The following is a 20,419-nucleotide window of genomic DNA, read 5'->3' as shown; positions in this document are numbered from 1 at the left end:
TCTTTCTTTCTTTCTTTCTTTCTTTCTTTCTTTCTTCAGTAGAACTTACACGGGAAGGAAACATAGTACGCATATCCAAGTCTAAAGGTCGCTGAAAAAAGCAATTTCGGCTTGAGCACACAAGTATTTTAGCATTACATACAATTCGCGTGATAAATGCACCGGCTATCAATCAAAAGTTAATCGGCTTCGTTTCCATCGACTCCGTCCTAAGAAAAAAAAGGTAAACACAAAAACGAAGGGAGCTTTTTCGACCTTAATTGGTTTTCTTTGGCCTTGAAATGAGTCAAGGGTCTTTATCTTCCAACTTGTCAAAAAAAAAAAAAAGAAAAAACACCGTTTTATTTTACGCCGAGCGCACGCAGATGACTTTCTTCTCACACCCTGCACACAACGCCAGCTTTTAAATTTCCTTCCCTACACTAATTAAACAATAAGGGAAAGGCGCTGTTGGTGTTTAGGAAGGGAGGTATAGAAAGAAAAAAAGCGAGAGTACTGCCGAGAAGCGAACAGGTTTGTTCACCTATATGAGCAAAGAGCCTCAAGTTAAGCAATTAATAACTCGGGAGAAAAGGCATTACAAACTTTAAGTTTGAGAGCTAAGTAATGGTAAATTGACAATTTATCAAGGATAATTATCAGCACGTGTGACGCCTTGATATAGTTTTGATCGGCTGATTAGGTTTAAAACTCTGACGCCCCATCCAAAAACGCCAAGCAATATAGTACAAGCGGTCTGCTGATGAAGCCCCTTAAAACAACATTCCCTCATTCGTCAAAATTGAATGAGGAATGTCCAGCTTTAAAACGAAATACAAAGCTGTCATTGTCAGACCAGATGGTCACCGCACTAAGCAAACGAAACTTAAACGAGAAAACGAACACACGCGAGCTAAATACAGCAGCAAACATTTCACTGCATATGCCTTTCAAACGAAACAGTTTAATAGTTCTTTTGATAGAACAAGCATATCAGGTTTCGTGTGACCTGGTGCTTTTAGCTTTGATACATATTTCATGACATCGATGCATGCTTTAAACAATTTTCCGGCCAGGCGAATATGAAATTGAAAGAGGGTACCCGCAGTTGATGCAAAATTCATGACATTAAATATTAAACAGCGCCTACAGTAATTGTACCTCGCACATTATTTTGGCAAGCTGAAGAGATGAACTTCAAACATCATCAAAAGAATAATAAACAACCTCGCAATGTGAAATAATTTTTACAGAATGAAAACAATTTTTCTTGGGCGTAGAATTCCGCACAGACAAAAGAAGAGTATAATTTTTAACAAACGTTTTGAAAGCAACCGGCGGGTGAAAAAATTCCACCCACGACTAAAAATAATACTTATTACTCAAAGTCTACGGGTTTATCAAAGGTTTCATTACATTCCTTGATAATAACGAAGTTCAGTATTTGTTCGCAATGACACGAAACAGCTCAGAACAGATTGTACTTAGAGAGTTTTCAAATGTCATTAATTCTTACCGTCAGGAATATTAACGGTTGATCACAATGAATTTGAAAAAAACATGTTTCGTATATTTGTCTCGTTTTAGCACATCAATATACCAATGCTAGCCACGCTGAGGGTGTGAAAAAATAAAGACGAAAAACTGAGGAGTTTATTTTGTTTGCTCATGTTGATTTGGCCTTGCTGTTAACGTCATTCAAATAAAGGAGAAAAGACAGAGGACAAAACGATTGAATACCTCACGAAAAAAATCATTTGATGGAAAACTCTTACACATGAGGTGACGAATATACTTTGTGTCACAGCAAATGGAAAGAGTGGTACAGGTTAACACAACTGTCGAAAACACACGGGAAGGCAAACACCATTCCATAAAGCCTATTAGTTTGAAACAAATACACACTATGATACCTTCGTTTATCTTCCATCACTAAACCCCTATCTGATGACCAGCCTTTCCAAACGGTCAATATAAAAAGAGGGCGTGGCAGCTAAAAATGGTCACCAGTTATTTAATTGACGTTAAGGACCAGGAATTTCCACAACACTTTTTCTTGCCCTTGCAGCAAGGGGGGGGGGGGGGCAATTGATCCAAAGGTGTGTATATTATTAATCCCAATTTAACGCCCCACAGTTCTCCAATTTTTATGACTGGGCTAAAATTGCAAAACAAAGACAGGATTGGGCAACCCAACCAACAGCCTTAACCTTTACATAAGAAGATGCCCTGGAATGTTACTTGAGCGAAATCTTCCTTGAAAATTTGCAGTCAATTTTACTTGCTTTATTCAAGTTCTCCCTCAATTAATAGGCCCTAATCTTTGCAAGATTTACGTCGTATCAGAAACCCATAAGGGTTGAAACGTGTAACGCGCGTTCACAGCTTAGCTTCCGAATATTCAGTTTCAACTGATTGGTTGAATGTTTCAGTGCTAAGTACCATATTTGGAAACCCCTTGCTCTTGTTGTTCCAAATATGGTACTTCGCAAATTGAATATTCAGAAGCTTGTTTCCCAGCACACAAGGGGCCGTTACACGTTTCAACCCTTCTGGGTTTCTGGTCGTATACTATCAAGTTACCCACATAATTCACTGTCACAAAAAACCTCAAGGAAGCATCGTCCCGTGCACAGCTATTAAATCTAAATCACGGACTTCATTTTTCCCCAGACGTATGCTCATTACCAAAGCGATTGATTCAACATTTTAGGTATAAATAAGCGGTGTGGACGATTAAGCGATGTTTGAAAGTCGGCCAAGGTCTTCACTGCTGGCCATGGCTGATAAACGCTAAGTTTTTAAACCGAAAGCTAAAACGTTTTGAGTCATTGTCTGAAATTTTACCTCATCAGAGAAAGAGTTGTACACTTAGCTGGTAGCTGAGATTCCTGTTTCCTGATCAAGAATCTATCAACAGAGACTGGGACTCACAAACAACTGTCACTCTTGTAAAAAAAAAAACACGGAAAGTACACCTCAGATGCGCTGCTAAAAGGAAACGAAACTGAAGTGAGAACAGGACTTCGCTATGTCGCTCAAGAGACAATCGTTAAGTACGCACCTACATTTCTTGACTTCTCTAAACCTTACGCAGCCTTAACTCTACAGAGTAAATAAAATAAAAAAAAGGTTTGGAAGAAAATGTGGTACTACGTTATTCGTGCGCAATAACACACTTGACCCAGTTTGATACTTGCCGCTAACTTGATGACTTAAGAATTTTCTTCAAGGAGTGCAGAATATTCTAATGGTTGGAACATGCTAGAAAGCGACGTAATTTGGCTCGTTATTTGCAAACAGACAACCCCTTTTGAGAAAATTGACCAGCTGAAGACTCGACCGCTGACACTGAGGTATTATCTTTGTCCGTGGTACTCACAATTCCGAGGGAAGATTACAGAACCAATAGCACTCAGACAGCAAAGACAATACGCCTTCTAAGAGGCTACCTGTAGTACCGTTTTGGCGTGATCCTTTCCTTCAAAAACCCTCAAAAAAACAAAACTCTTCGAGCCCTCGTTCTAACACAGGAATCGCTCAACCTCGAGACGATAGGTCGTCTGGCTCTTAGTTGTAAACTATAAGCACCAGTTTCTTGTAACTTGTCGGCGCGTTGGTTGCTGTTTCCGTTTCAGTAAGTAACATTGAAAACAACTGGCTTATAACTTGAGGGTAAATGACTCATAAATTCTGAAGGTAATACAAGTCTGTCTCCCCCAGAAAGTCTAACTTTACATTTTACGAAATAGGCGCGAAAAAGCGCAGGGTAAGCTCCCTTCTTTCAATGTCAGCGTCCGCGGGTAGTTCTTAGCAGATTTCTATCTTGCTTTTATTTATCGTGGAAAATAAGTGTGCTCTTCATCAAACAAAAGGTACCGGTAATGTTAATAATCAAGATAATTTCATCAAGATCAATATCTTTGCACGTCTTACAAATATAAAGAGGTGACTAGGTTAAAATACGAGACGTTTTTTTTTTAATTTTATTTTCCTGCTGAAAAATAGCGCGTTTTCTACAGATAAATTGACGGATGTGTTTCCAAAGAAACTCATGTGAAATGAATGGACATGGCAAACTGCATGCCCACAATTAAATGACTCTTAAACACCTGCACTTGTCTTTTACATGGTGGGTAAGTTACCTCAGACTACGGAAAGTGAAATGAGAAGCAAACTAAGGAACGATGTATTTGTGGTATTCAAAGCTTGAACATCGTGGAACCATGCATCATACCAAACAATTCGAATCTACACACGACAATATTACGGAAACTACCTGGAAGAAGGTCGCCAGTTAGCTGTTTACAAAGAGGGATGGAATTGAGGCCAGATGGTGGTTGAGAGCCCGATTTCAATCCGAGGGACTTGGCCACGGTCACCTCTAAAACGCGTGATGTCGATTGAAAAGAGGTAGAAGAATTGCTACACCAAATGCTATAAGCTCAGTTTAGAATTTCAAACGGAGCCAATAAAGGCCACGGCTTTCAAAGCATATTAGCACAATTCTCCTACTTTCTCTTGTCTTGTTAGAGGCGAAGTCCCTTCCAGTGCTCTAAACTTTCCCATCTGAGTTTAAGAGCTTACATGGAAAACGTTATAATAAAAGAGAGCTAACATTAGTGTTAATTCAAGGTTCTATTGTTCAGTGTTCCCCTAGGGATTCAAAACATCAGTGAGTTGACACTAGAGTAGTGTCAACACTACTGTTACACTGTGTTTCTCTCATGGGTGACCGCATCCATTTTCTCTTCGTGGTACAAGAAAATTTGCGAAATGAAATTGATATTTGCGCAGGATCGGAGTGCCATTAAAATTGATTGCCACAAGAGCTTATCCGTGTCGGAATTCCGCGTCAACTTGCAATCATCAGTGTGTATACTTGACGACAGCTGGCACTTGAATAAACAAACTAATATTTCCTCGCCCACATTCAATCTGTGTCGCCTATGGCAGCAATTTAGAGTCAATTAGTGACCTTCTTTAACATCTACATAGTCGATGACAGATTGAGGCCACACGCGCGGCCAACTCTGTCACGCTACTTCTACATTAAATTAAGTCCTTCCGGAATGGACTCAGAAGACGACTCTGATAAAACAGCATGTTTCAAGCGTTCGGATAGTGAACAGAGGGTGAAAATTGTCGCGAAAACGAAAGATGATGAGACAGGGAGGAAAAATTCGTGGGATCGATTTTCGCAGCTCCTCGTCGCTACATGTACGTCTGTATTATAAATAACATTCATAGTATTCGCTCAGTAAAATATGACTAGTATTTACAAGGCTAAGGCCGAAAACGTTCGGTTTTTTTTACTTTTTAAAGAATTTTTAGTCTTGTAATAATAGTCATAAATAAAAATTGAATTTCAACTTTGAAACAATGTGCTTCAAAAAAATCACTTGACTTCCTGTTCAATTTAATTCACAACATTCTCCTACGCTTTGAAGCTATAACACCGGAGTCATACAAAGGAAAACTATAAGTTTCAAGGAAAGTCAAGTCTGTTTCGACCTTTTGCAAAATTTCCGGTTTGAAGAGAACGGAATTGACACATCATACAGTAAGTCACAGAATCATCACATAAATTACCATAAATGTGACACATTGTCTTACAAGGGCTAAGCAGTTTTCCGGCACTGGTAGACATCAGAAAACTGGACATGATTGTGCATATCCTAACCAGCTGCGCCAATTACGAAAATTGATGGTTTTAAAATCAACCATGGATCTTCTCGATTGCTAGTAATTGTTCATGGTGACTCAATGCCCAGAAGAGAATTGAAAGAGTGTTATAACGGAGTTCTATTATCGCTCAAATTTAGTTACTGAGAATCGCTTCCTAGTCATCCCTTCCTAGTAGAGCTAATTATTGCAAGTTACACGAGGTGGCTCTTTGGAGCCAGTGGAAGAAATCCTTTTGACACATAATGTTAATTTATTGTACCGTGCACGGTTTATCTAGCTTTTGAGTCTGAGAAGGAAATTCCTCAAAATGAACCACCATGCAAAGCACTTTACTACGGTGATGTCAGGCCGGAGCCCTTGTGATGTTGGCAGTTGATTATGCTGTACTTGGTGATGGCCGTAACTTCTGCTTCACGTGGTTTTCCTCAATTTGAATTCGTGCTTTTAATTTTGCTGCACAATGTCGTTTGTACATCTGATTCTGGGGGTTACATTCTGAAGTGTGATTATTCAAATAAAAGCGACTGACCAATGTTTAACTGTGATATTCTTGTGATACCAACAATTGTAGCTCTCGATGAAAATGGAGCGCGGTCGAAATATAGCAGCGTGGTTACTAGTTTCGCTACCATATTTCGACTGCGCACCATTTTCAAAGGAGCCTGTTTGCAGGCTGTTATACCGTAAAAGTTGGTTCCGTATTTTTGATTCTGAGGTGTGCCCTTATTCAAATCGAACGCTTCTAAGCAGTAAGTTTCCTGTGAAGCTGGTTATTCCATGCTCAAGCTGGTTCAATATCAAATTAAGTTTCCTTAAACAGGCGTAAACTGCCAAATGAAAGCTACTGAGTTGTGTGGACGTTTCTGTTGCAATGTCTACTAAGCGGTGAAGAGTGTTTCAAACTAAAACTAAACTACGTGAACCTTTCAAACGACAGCTTCAAAGCCGTTCTTTACTGTTTTGATCTCCATGTGGCATAGAGCTGCCAACCTTTCTTGTCAAATGATCTCCACTTCTCGAGCAATATTCTTCTTAGTGTTTTTTTTTTTAAAGGAAAAAATCATTTGAACTTTCAAGTCTATAGTTATCTAGACTCTATTGTTGTGAGCTTGGTTTGAGACACCGTGAATTTTACGACAGTATTTTGTGCAATCCCCTAATGTAATCAAGCGTTGTTCCTTGGTTTGGAGCTAGGTTAAACCCTCACATGAAACCACTAAGATGCGCCTTCTTAACGGCGCTTTCTAACTTTCCGCAATTCTTGAATTACAAGCATTTGTCACTTCGTCACTTTTCTCTCTCATAGTAATGACATTGAAGAGGCATCGTGGTTTCCTCGCGGTTTTCTTGGAATGTTTACTTTTGCTCAAGGAGTTCACCCTGTGTAATTGCATATGTCATCACCTGCAGACGCACTCGAAAAAGAAACCACAAATCGATTTAAGTGTAAGCCAAAGTGACGCGCGTTTTATTGAAATATAGCGAAGACGTGTGAAAGGAAGTGGGTTAAAACAACACGCGCGCCATTTTATCCGTATATATGTTGACTTCCTCTGAGCAAATAAAGGCGTTCATCTTCCGGTGTGTTCACGCGAATAGATAAAGAAAGATTTCTTTTCTTGACTTAGCCACCAGAGATTGTTGTTTCAGGGGAAACGTTTCTCAAAACACCCTATTCTCCAAGGTTTAAGAAACGGATACGTGCACAAATCGAATAAAAGAAAATCCGTCAAAACGGGAAAACAAAAACAAACAAGTGTTTAAAACGCAGGTTGAAAGCTCTGGCTGTGTGTCATCACAAAATTGACGTAGATCAAGGAACCCAATTATTTGGTAAAAATCGGTTCGGAAAGCCTAACCACACCGGAAATTTTCTACGTTAGTTATCACTGAAACGGTTTCCTTTCTTATCATGAAATCTGCAAAAGCTAAATATGATATTTGGTCCACGAACCTTTTAATGAGAGACAAAACCAGCATATGCGTTTCCACATTGCAGAGTTCTCTGTTACATTCGTTTTCAGCTGGAAACTATCCAAACAGATATTACTTCCGTAGCTTTTTCAAAAGAAACACGCACACATTTGGCAAAATCAATACACAAAAGAGTACAAAGCAATTCATTTGGCAAATAATTATAACTTATCGTCGGGTGTCCATTGCACGTGGGAAGAAAGCGATAAATTCATTGATACCATGATAACGTGTGCTTTTCCGATAGTAGATAAAAAAGTTTTCCTCTCTTCGTTACTTCACTAGCAACCTTCCCTTTCCCTTGTTCATCGATAAATTCTGTCATACTTTTTTCTTTGTTTTTATTTTTCTTTGCAAGAAGTCAACCGGTTGCGCACACTGATGAAGAAATAATTTTTTTTCCCATGGTGACTCGGGGATATTCGGAAAAAATCCGAGCACTTCACATCGATGTACGAACTTCCGATTACGAGTTCGGATGCTCTACCATAGATAGTCGTCAAACGAGGTTTAGGCCTCATACTACTAATGGTACAATCACGCTAGTTTGGTGTAGAGGAGATCACGAATGTTAATTATCATCACCGGTTAATGAAACGAATAAATGATACCCTTTTCAATGTTTGTGCAGCTGGGATTGGTTCTCGTACTTATCTGGACAATTTAATTCAAGCTGTAAAGATAACTCTTGTCTTAAAAAGAAGCATTACTTCCGTAGCGAATTCTGTTATCATTTCCACTAAATATCCTAAAATACCGGCGCTCCTTCTGTCGATAATAGAGAGGAAACATTAGGGCCGTTTATACGAGAGAAAATAAGCCGCAGCTTACTCTGGCCGCGGCGTACATAATACGCGAAAGGAACTATTTATACGAGTATAAACTCCCAGGCCAGGATAAGCCGCGGCTTGAGAAAGCTGTGAACGTAGATTTTGTACCATTTATACGGGGTGTTCGCGTCTTATGTAAGCCGCGGCCAGAGTAAGCCGCGGCTTATTTTCTCTCGTATAAACGGCCCTATTGTTCGAAGTTGAGGACTAAGCAGTAGTTTTTGATTGATAAATCGGGATTCATATCACACTGATATCATTTTAAGCTTCTGAAGTTTCAAGACACTCTGCGACATTTTCAGTGACTGTTTTCTTCCACGACTTTTTCCACACTCTCTCCCACAAACTATAGCTAGTACTCGTTTCTTGAAAAAATAAATATATTATTGTTGCTCTCAAAAACGAGAAAAATGTCCCGTGCCTATGGAATCGTCATGAAGCTTTTCCCTTGTTATCTTCACTGACCCAAACACTTCATTCCTTCAGCAACATGAAATATTTTAGTCTACAACTCTCCATAATCTACATTGAAATACAATGTCCTTTGTGATTGGCCCAAGTGTTATCGCCATGCAAAACTCAAATCTCAAGAACAATGCAATTTGTTAAACATTTTATGAAGTGTTGGGTGTAAGTATAAGTGTAGCGAAGAAGATATCATTTACCGATTGGTAAAAATCTAAAATACAATTTAAGCGAATTAAAAGCAAAGTAAGACTTCACTTGGTGCATTTCTCAAAGATTCTTTAGTGCTTAAATTTGTAAAATCCATTAAGTTAACAGGTTCATTTTTTTTTTAATATTATACTCTATCATATTTTTAGATTACTTAACTTGTTTTTAATTTTGCAGGGGCTCATTTACAATAATTATTATAGCAAGCAGGATTTAGTAAAAGGTTACCGTTTAGAGTTCGATGATGGAAGACGAAGATTACGAACATCACCAAGCGGAGAAAAAGAAGAAACGATTCCATATAATAGTAAAGAACTTCCTAACCTCACTTGCTCGGGACTGTACTAGGGAATATTGGCCCCTAGGTCGTTTTTGCACGGACCTCACTGCACTCGGTCCGTACTGCCACGATCTCGGGTCAATATTCTCCAGTACGGCCCTTGCGCTTGGCTGGTAAGAGGTTATTACTTTCTTGTGCTAAAAATATGACAAAATACTTGGCTGCAAAACTCTGATGGCCGGTGTAAAACCGCAATTTCAATCCTATGAGTTGGAAACAGGGTGAAATCAAAGTGCCTGTTACACCCATTTTTTTTTTTTGCTCAGATGTATCTTTGCATCATGGCCATCAAAATGGCGCAAAACGTTTTGTCTTTGGTCAAAACCGGAATTTTCTATGAATTTTCAAAGTGGCAAAAAATTGAGGTTTGAAAACACATTACCAAGCTGCAGAATTCGCCAAAAGCAGAGTACAGACAGCAACAAAAGCGAAAGCTGCAGTATTTGAAAACAGCTGTTGTTCTGCTGACATTTGTTAAGAGCGGTGACATTTGTTAAATGGCCTTGAATAACTTCAGTCTGGTTCCCAGTTCAGAGTATGAGGTCTCCAAAACATTCTTTTGGCTCATCACGCAATCGTTCCTCACTAACTAACATCTTTAGTTGGGGAGGAAAGATTGCATGATAAGCCAAAAGAATGTCTGTGAAGGAGGTTAGTAAAATGCTGGTTATAAATCATGTTTAAAACCAACAAGAAAAGAAGGTCAATGTAACTGTTATAGCATAGCAGAATACAAGAAGATACTATGGTACCTCCTTATTGACCACAATCAATGAAATCACAGATCAGAACAACAACTGTTAAGAATACCAACTGGTCAGCGGAAAACCAGTTAGCTATTTACAAGTGCTGAACCAGGGACTAGCTAGATCAAGTTCAAGGAGAAATCAAGACAAAATATGATTATTCTAACTTTGAATTTAGAAATCAAAACTGATGTTGCCTCTCCTCCAAAAGACTTATTTCCACTAATCAAGTTCTAACCAAATTCTGAGGCCATTCACCCTATCTCCATGAAGATGATGGTTTTTCAAAATAGTTGCTCACTCAGTTCCAAAATTCCTTGATCTTGAAACTTCTATACAGCACAAAATGGTCCATTTTTATCAAGGGGAAGTAGAAGATTGAGAGTATTTCTGAGAAGGGTCATTAGGTCTGAATTTTTAATGACCCCATCCACGGGGGTGATAGGAGTATGAGCTTAAAACACAATGGCCCCAGACTTAGCTGAAACTTTGATTGAATAAATTGTAATTATAGGCCAGTCCCCCCTTTTTTTTTGTTTAGCGTCGAATGAGTTTCCTGACATTGGGTCGAGTCGGTCAGATTGAAAAAAAAAAAAAAAAACTAAAGAAAACAAACAAGAATAGGCCACTTCGGAAAATATCATAATACTCTTTGTTTGTCACCCCAAATTTTGCATAAGCATTGTTTCCAGTTTCTCCCGGGAATTACAACTGTCCCAAGAGAAAACAAAAAAAATGCTTATGCAAAATTTGGGGGGACAAACAAAGAGTATCATGGTATTTTCCGAAGTGGCGTATTCTCAGAAATAGGAGGCCTGGTACCCCAGCATCATTGCTGTGGAGCCTGGCAACAACAAGACACAAACCCAAAATCAATATGGTGGAAAAAGTGGTTGGTGTTATTGTAAAATTTAGACAATATGGGAAAAAGGATCAACCATTGAAAGTCTTATGCGACATAAAAATGGTTAACTACATCATTAATTTTTTTAAATGCCAAAAATTTGGGTTGGTCGGCCAATGCTAAACTGAGAAAAAAAAGAGGATGGCCTAATAGCGCCTAAGAAGCTAAACTGCATTATACCGAGTCATGTACTGGCAAATGAATGGCATGGAAAATTTGTTATATCCCTTCTTAACACAATGCCAAATACAAGAACACTATAGTGGCCAGGTATTCTGCAGTTACTCCTGCCGCGAAATATGACTAGCAGTCTGTGAATCTCTCTCTCGAAAATTTTGCATATTGTTGTGAAATTCAGCTTATAGCGATATTTCTTGTTTACAAACATTGACATCACATTTCTTTTGATATTAAAATTTGCCAACCACTGAACAAAAGAAGTTATTGTTTCAACAGCCAATTAGATTCTGGTTGGCATATTAATTATTATTAAAAACTGGATCATTGGATAATGCAATTCGAGAGTTTTGATTGGCTAAGCCATCATGGGTTATGAGCCATTATACCATGATCTACAAACACAGCAAGCATATGCGCCTTTTCATTTTTATTGTAGTCTAGTTTTCTATATTTTGGGGGCGTTTTTAAATAAAACAATTATTCCACTCAAGCTTGTTGGATATGAGATGATTATAGCCAACTCGACGCTACGCGCCTCGTTGGCTATCTATCATCTCATATCCAACGCGCGCTCATGGAATAATTGTTAAATATACCAATGGGTGTCGTAACAAGAAATAGCGCTATAGCGCCAAATTTCTTTAATCCTCTGTCACACTCATAAAACCCTTCCTTTCAACTACACAGGTTCACTTCAAAGATCACATACTCCTATTGAACACAGATCAGGGAGCAAAAGAATTAAAAACTTACCCGCTTTGGGATGTTAAAACAATCCGCCATTTTTAATTTTCTAGGCCGCTGACAAAATACATCGTGAGACACCACAAATCGCAAAGAAGTCTGGGATTTGTCCTCTTTCCTTCTCTTCGCCACCATGGTAAGTCCCAAGATTTTGAAGTGCGAATTTCTATCCAACTCATCTATCAGTATTGCATCTATTTTTTTAAGTACAATTATACAATTCGAAAGGACGTACATTAAACTGTGGTGGTGTTATGTTATTTTCTTAGGCTCGTGGTCCAAAGAAGCATTTAAAGCGTTTAAATGCTCCGCATCATTGGATGCTTGATAAATTGTCTGGTACCTTTGTAAGTATGACTATTGAAATCTGACTGATAGTTAGTGTTGACAGTCTCTAGTCCGTCTTTAAGTAATAATTTCGTTTCCAAGCGATTTAATTTGCGACGCCTTTATTTGAAATATTTTTGGCTTGAAGCTGTTATGATTTACATTGATTCCTCGATTTACTTAAATTTAATTCCATTCATCTGGCTGTAAATGTGAAATAGCTCTTTACTGTGTTAGTTTATTGAAAATAAAAGCTACCAGAGGCTGGAAACCTCACAGTAGTATTTAAGTACAGCACAAGTCGCATACTTGACACTAGGGCTTGAACCGAGGTATTCTGCATCCTACATCCTCTATAGATATAGAGGATATTACATGGCCGCGCGGGGATACGAATTTTATCTTCGAGTGCTGCAAGTATCTCTCACGAGTGAGCGAAGCGAACGAGTGAGAGATACTTTCAACACGAGAAGATAAAATTCGTATCCCCAAGCGGCCATGTGATGTTCTGTTTATTATATATATATTGATGAAATGTCTAGATTTAAAACAACTTGTTTTATTCATTTTTGAAATGAGGAAAAATTGTTCACCAACCACTAAAACACGCATCTTGTGTAACACGAAACAAGATATGAAAGTTCTGAAAAACAAATCATGATAATGTAAAATTTGCAATAAAAATGTTAATGTAGTAGAGAAGAATTATATTTAAGCACAAAAGTATCGTACAATGAAGAGGAAGCTCGCCTTTTATTGGCTAATCGTGTTCGTTACCATGACGACAGCGATATCCTCACATGTGAAAGATAAAAATGATACGTTCACTGTGCGCGGTGAAGATATGATTTTTTAGTAAAAGGAGAAATCCTGGTATTTCATCAATATCTACATAATAAGAAACTTTTCTAATGGGTTTGCAAACTAAGTGTTTGATTTAGTCCATATCTTATAGAGGGGGATGGGCACCATTTATTGAGTGGTTGTTGTAAACTGTTGTGCATAGAATGTACATATGGGTTAGTGACCAAGTCTGTGGTCAAGATGGCTGGATATTGGCCAAGTTCTTTTTTTTTGCGGGTTTGTGCGTCAAGGTCCATAAACACGCGAAAAAAGAACAAGGCCAATATCCAACCATCTTAACCAAACAAACTTGGTCAGTAAAGGTTTTATTACATGGGATAAAATGCCAAAAAATGATACTATGATTCTCAGTTGAGTATGGCACTAGGGAAGTTTGGTGACAAAGTTTCAGCACTAAAGTTACCATGTTGTCAAGGGCAACTTCCTTCGTTTCCAAGAGTAACTTTTAGGGCCTTGACGTCACAAGCAATGAGTCCGCCATAATCTACAAATGGTAACGGTTGAATTCAAACTAGCGACCGTTACCGGTTAAATGACGTCAAACCCCAAAAACTTACCGTTGCACATGAAGCACGTTGCCCTTGACAACATGGTAACTTTAGCGCTGAAACTTTGTCGCCTAATGTCCCTAGTGTCATATTCAACTGAGAATCATAGTACCATATTTACCCGTGTATAATGCAAACAAAAATTGCACCGCGCATTGTACACGGAACCTTTTGTTTGTAATCTTTACCCTCATTTGCATACGTATGTGGTTAACAAAGGATAGAAAAGACAATAAACTAGACTTAAATAGGCTATTGTTGATACAAATAACATATCATAGTTAGTCATGATTGATTTCACAGAATATCACTACCGCTATAAAATGAAAATTGTCCAAAGCGTCTTTATTCCGATCGATGTAACTTTTGAGCAATGGCGACAGTACGCATGAAAAACCAAGTTACCCCATAGAAGTTAAGGATTATGCAATTTTCAGAACAACATGAAAATCGAGCAGCCATGCACGAGTTTGGTATTGCAGAAAGGAACATCTGTCTTTAAAGAAAAAGCAAGGAAAACTGTCAGCAAATGCCTCAACTGAAACATGCAGATCGTGGAAGGAAAGCCGCATGGCCTCGTCTCGAGCAAGATTTAATGGCCTGGATCACAGAGAAGCGTAATGATGGTTTAGCGATTTTACCAAACATGGTCAGGCTAAAAACATTGGAACTTTCTGAAGATCCTCAGTATGACATCCCTGCTGGTCAGTTTAAGGCTTCAAACCATTGATGTCAAAGGCTTTTCAAGAAAAGGGCCAGATGGACGGCAAGATAATGAAAATTTGGATAGACAAGGTTTGGCGTTCTCGCATCGGAGGTCTTGGGCGTCGAAGAAGCCTTCTTGTGTTCGATTCCTTCGAAGCCCACAAGACAAAGGAAATCAAGCGTTAACTGAAAACGGAAAACACTGATCTAGCAGTTATTCCCAGCGGACTTACCCCCCTGCTGCAGCCCTTAAAGATGTCTGTTAAACAAGCCATTCAAGGACAGAGTCAGGCAAAAGTGGATGAGCTGGATGGCTGAAGGCATCCATGAACTAACAGCCACGGGAAGACAAAAGAAACCATCTGAAGAACTTATGTCAGTGGATCAGGAAGGTGTGGTGTGACATTCCCCAAGAAATGGTTGCGAGATTGTTCTCTTAAAGTGCGGCATCACCAATTCCTTGGATGGTTCAGAGGATGATTTTGTGTATGACTGTTCGTCAGATGATGAATCTTTTGAAGATGACGTTCTTTTGAGGAACTTTTTGCATCTGACTCAAAGTCAGACTTGAAGGATTTTAGGACACATAAAGGTACCGTTGTATGGGACTGAAACATTTTAGATCGTAAGCTTAGTGTACTGCAATCATTCGCTTTGGAACTGTTGATTATATAGTGTACTGGTAGTTCCGCTCAATAGTAGTGTTTGCTATTCCTTTGGAGGACCTTTTTGCTTCCGACTTTATAGAGTTGGGTTTTGAGGTTTTTGTGGGTCGTATTTAGTTGGAACGTTTACCATCGAGTCAAACACGACGTGTACAATGTAGTTCTAGGGACAAAATTACTACTGTAGGATGGCTACAGTGGCCTTTTTATTTCATTATTTTAAGTGTTACAGTAGAATAAAAAGGTGATTTTATGTCACAATGAATTTTTGTTTTGGTGGGTATTTACCAGATTTATTTGTTTTTTGAAGATGGCCTTGAAAAATGGGGTACGCATTATATACGGGTGTGCATTATACACAGCGTTCTCCCTAGTTTTCAGCATTTGGTTAATGTTGGATGTTCTGCAAAGGATAAGCGACTTCTGAGCGTTTGCAGGCAGTAATAAGTGCTCTTACAAGCGGTAAATTTTATCGGTTACCGCCTGATAAGGAGAACCCTGTATACACAGTTAAATATGGTATTTGATTTTGCGGGACCAAGCGAGAAATCCCAAGGGGGCAAGATAGCTCCATCTTGCCATCTCAGGTGGCCAATCACAGTAGGGATTTGGTTCATCTTGCCCACTCAGGGAGCTAGTCATATAATAAAAGAAGATACAACATTGCACTGATGGTATTAGTGACGGAATGATGTATCAGAGGGTGATGGACAAAACACTGAGCCTCAGTCCATAGACTACATCTAAAAAATACCATTTTGAATGAGTACTAGTGAAACAACCCAATTGATTATGCACTTACATTGCACGTACCTTGTTCATTTTTGTCTGCACGGCCACATGCAACTACATGTAAATCCAGGTTTTGCACCGGTTTCACTTTCCTTACATGAAGTAATTGGCCATCACAATGGTTATCAAAAGCTAACCTTTTTAAATGGGTGCTTAGACTTGAAAACTGATGATCAGTGGTTAAAATGGGTGTTTGGGGTAAAGCAGTAATTGAGACGCTGCTTACGACCATTAGTACTCATTCGAAATAGTATTTTTAGGGAATAGTATCTTCTCGTAAATTATTGTTGGGAGAATAGTAGCTGGACCAAACCAAGCTTAGTGAAATTGAAATTTCCACGACCATCTTTTTAGTGATGATATTGATGATGGCTGTGGTTTTATTGATTAAACACAACCTTAAATTCCTGCTATGACCAAAAAATCAATTTTTATTTTTCTTTGGATTTCAGAACTATGTTAACTGAACACTACGTGACCCAAGTTTTGAGCCTTGATTTAAAAAAAAAACACTTGCCTATTTTAAGTGGAATTTTCCTATTTAATGGTGTGCCATTACTATCTTTAAAATCTTGGGAGAGCTGGATTGAGGAGAAAATGACATCAAAGACTCGCCAGTTTAAGAATGCAGTGCGAGGCTGAATTAATATTCAGCACAGGAGTTATGGCCTTTCAGACTTTTAAAATCATGTTTTACACATTTAACAAGCTGCGTTTCATGCTGAGATTTTAAGCTAGTGAGTAAATGATGTCACTTTCCCTAGACCCAGCCCTCTGAGGTCAAATCGGTCAGTTTGGAAGGTATGTCAGGGCTCGAAATTAACTTTTTTGCTCAGGTGCCAGCTGGCGACTAATGGCAAAAATTTGGTTGCCCGATCATGAATTTTGGTCACCGACTAATTTAATATATGACAAACGTAAGAACATGATTTTAAATGTTACTTTGCAAGCACGGAAAGTCCTAATTATTAAATAGCAAAAAGAAACAGCATTAGAAAGACCTCTATAACCACTGTTGTTTTCGGCTTTGTTGTTCTTTACGGTTATTTGAAATGGAGCGAAGCACAGAACATTTTAAGTCCGTGTTTTCCATAGCAAGGCAAACATGGGTCCTGTATCCTTGCTTTTCACCTCTTCAAAACGTAGTTCTTTATTCACCTACAGCATTAGACAGAGTAAAATACTAAGTCTGGCCTGTTTAGGCCGGCTTGGACGCCAAAGGGTTAACCCATTGACTCCCAGGGGTTCCTCATTGACGAGTAAAATCGTCTGGCGTTAGACAGAGTAAAATATCAAGTCTGGCCCGTTTAGGCCGGTTTGGATGCCAAAGGGTTAACCCATTGACTCCCAGGAGTTCCCCATTGACGAGTAAAATCGTCTGGCGTTAGAGTAAAATATTAAGTCTGGCCCGTTTAGGCCGGTTTGGATGCCAAAGGGTTAACCCAGTGACTCCCAGGGGTTCCCCATTGACGAGTAAAATCGTCTGGCGTTAGACAGAGTAAATACTAAGTCTGGCCGGTTAGGCCGGGTTGGGCGTCAAAGGGTTAAGTCAACGTTCACCAGCAGTGACTTCAATGAATACTGGAGAAAGGTGCTGGAAGGGACAACAGCTATGAAGAACAATAAAATTGTGTTCTGTATAGTTATTGGTATAAATATCTTCGTTTATGGGAGGCTTTTGTAGTAATGGTTTGTACAAGAATGATGACATTATCAATGTAATAATAATAATAATGACGATGATGATGATGATGATAATAGTAAATTGTAAGAAAAAGAATTAATGTTTCGCATTGTGAACTTAATTACTGATATCTTAATTAAATTGTATGTTTAGATAATTCAAATAATTAATTGAAAGTCAAGGAACCATTAGGGTGGCCTGGCTACAGTACTTTGTTCGTACAAAGGGAGATTGCAATTTAACCCTTAAAACCCTTGCATTTACATAGAAACTGTGAAGATGTCATCAAAACAGGATATAGACCATGCAATTAAACCTACACTGAAAAATGGCAAATTTGCAAATTGTTTTCTGTTTTTATACATTGAAATGTTTAAAAATAATGTAAATTATAAATTCAACTTTCAAGACTCAGATAAACTTGAATGTACTGTATTCATTGCATACCAAACATTTTCATTTTGGTCTCTGCGGTCCATAAACCCATTGACTGTCAAACTCCCTAGGATGCTCCCAGTTGATGAGTAAAATAATTTTACTCTGGCGTTAGAAAGAGTCTCACTTCTAGGGATCACTGGTTTAACTGTATGCAGTAATATGAAAACTGATCATTGAGTGCATGGATCTGAATATAATTTTAATTTAAGAGGTCAAATTGTTCCTTTGTACCTGGCTTGAAATTTAACTGTTGTGTTACAAGGCACCGCGTCCATCCCCTGGTCCACACAAGTTGCGGGAGTGTTTGCCACTTGTTGTATTTCTGAGAAATCGCCTCAAGTATGCTTTGACTTACGATGAAGTGAAGAAGATTCTCAAACAAAGATTGGTCAAGGTTGACGGAAAAGTCAGGACTGATGTTACTTACCCATCTGGATACATGGGTAGGAGTTAGTTTACACTTGATGTGGATTTTTCAAGTATTCAGTGTGTTTGCTGTTTTAGACATCTTCCTTGGCATTTCATTGATGTTTTCGGTTTGTTAGATACATTTTCCTTTCAACTGCCTGCATCACACAGGGACTGGATGCCAGTTAATTTGAGTTGGCCATTGTGCACATCAGAATTACGACAGATTTCTCTTGGATTTTTATTTTGTCATTTGTATGGAAAATTTAGTTTTGTAAGCCATTTGAGTGATCTGTTATTTTAACCCTTTAAAGCCCAGAGGGTGGGGGGCCTTGATAAGTAGAATTGTCTGGTGTCAGAAAGAGTGAATTGTGTCACTCTTGAGTGTGAAAGGGTTAATGGGAGGGAGAGAAGAAGAGGCTCTCCTTCTCTCTCCTATGGCGAAGAGAGAGGCAGCTCACAGGTGATTTTTGACTGGACCTGCATGTTGTTAACCCTATCACCCCTGAAATGGCCAACACTGACGAGTAAAATCATCTGGTGCTTGACGGTTGAGTGTCACTCTTGGGCATGAAGTGGGTAAAGGAGTCCTATTTTAAGCCAAGAAGTCATCATTACACATGCATTGTCATTGGTTTATGCAGAAGTTATCAGCAAACAGCAGAAGTTATCAGCAAACAGCTTATTTCAGCAACAAATTTTGGGTGGGCTAATTTTTCAGCTTGTGTGATACACTTCACTTCAGTGTCACAGAAAGTGGTGTTTGTGTAAATATCCTCCACCCTTTACCTACACTTCAGCAAATATTTGTTAACTGTAACTTGTTTGTTGGCAGATGTCATCACCATTGATAGGACTGGTGAGAATTTCCGCCTGCTGTATGATGTGAAAGGTCGCTTTACTGTCCATCGCATTACCAAGGATGAAGCGAAGGTTAGTAGGAGAAATGTGTGCAAGGTCTTGCTCCTCAGAGATCTTAACAAATGAAGAATCACAGCAATGAAAATCACCCCTTCAGGGTTCTTGTTAACACCCGGTAACAGGTTATTTTTACCAGCTATTCAAGCAAATGTTGACGGCTTTTTTCCAAGTAAATTTCTAAAATTATCCTGTTTAAAATCCACAAACTTGGTACATTTTGAAAAACTATCTGCTGTTTAAAGCATATTCTTTCCACGTTGGGATGTTGTCACCTTCATATTACATAATCTGGTGAAGAGTTATATATTAAAGCAAAACCAGGGTCCGAAATTGCGCCTTCCTGGTCGCCAATGCGACTAAAAAATTAGTACTGGTGACCAGAATTTCACAAATGGTCGCCTACCATTAAGTTCAGAGCCTTTTGCCAGCAAGTGTCTGACTTTTTATCCTGCCGATGTTTTTGAAATAAAAATGAAAGGAGTGTTTCCGTTAACTACCTCCATATGTCGCAAGCTGCCTCAAGTTTTCGCGGTTATTCATAAAATACGTATTGCAGGCGAAACAACAACGACTCAGTAAAGAGATTCAAGGGACTGGTAGGAAGAATGTAGCATGGTAACAACATGGCGGCCCGGTGCGACAGAACGTGACTGGTGTTTCTGTGGCTGAAATTTTCAACAAACTAAGGGGCAGATGGATTTCTTTATTACATTCGAGGTCGGATACATGTTCTCTCAAAAATGTCCGCTTTCGAAAGCAAAAAAAAATATTGCTTGACACATACACAAGACCGTGGGGTCGTTGCTTTCTGGTATCCATAAAGAAATTAAAACTTGCATTTTCAGGCGCAAATTTTTGGCGACCACAATTTGCCATCTGGCGACTGAAAATGTTTATCTAGTCGCCAGTTGGCGCCCATATAAAAAAGTTAATTTTGGACCCTGAATACTCAGCTTCAGAACGAACCAAGAGATCCATGTCCACCATGTTTGCTTTCGAATCCTCAC

The 20,419-nt window shown here is 38.8% G+C and overlaps 1 protein-coding gene across 1 annotated transcript in view; it reads left to right on the top strand.

Moving 5' to 3' along the window:
* Positions 1–12,175: 12,175 nt before the first annotated feature.
* Positions 12,176–20,419, top strand: part of LOC137997107 (small ribosomal subunit protein eS4-like) — an 11,160-nt gene continuing 2,916 nt past the window's right edge. Inside the window, exons 1-4 of the mRNA XM_068842894.1 lie at positions 12,176–12,196; positions 12,330–12,407; positions 18,346–18,526; positions 19,327–19,424. Of these exons, the coding sequence (XP_068698995.1) occupies positions 12,194–12,196; positions 12,330–12,407; positions 18,346–18,526; positions 19,327–19,424 (360 nt within the window). The 5' untranslated portion in view covers positions 12,176–12,193. The remainder of the gene's footprint in view (positions 12,197–12,329; positions 12,408–18,345; positions 18,527–19,326; positions 19,425–20,419) is intronic.

The sequence above is a fragment of the Montipora foliosa genome, chromosome 3, assembly GCF_036669935.1.
Source record: "Montipora foliosa isolate CH-2021 chromosome 3, ASM3666993v2, whole genome shotgun sequence".
Classification (NCBI taxonomy): domain Eukaryota; kingdom Metazoa; phylum Cnidaria; class Anthozoa; order Scleractinia; family Acroporidae; genus Montipora; species Montipora foliosa.
The sequence above is the reverse complement of the archived record's forward strand: the minus strand, read 5'-3'. Positions and strand labels throughout refer to the sequence as shown.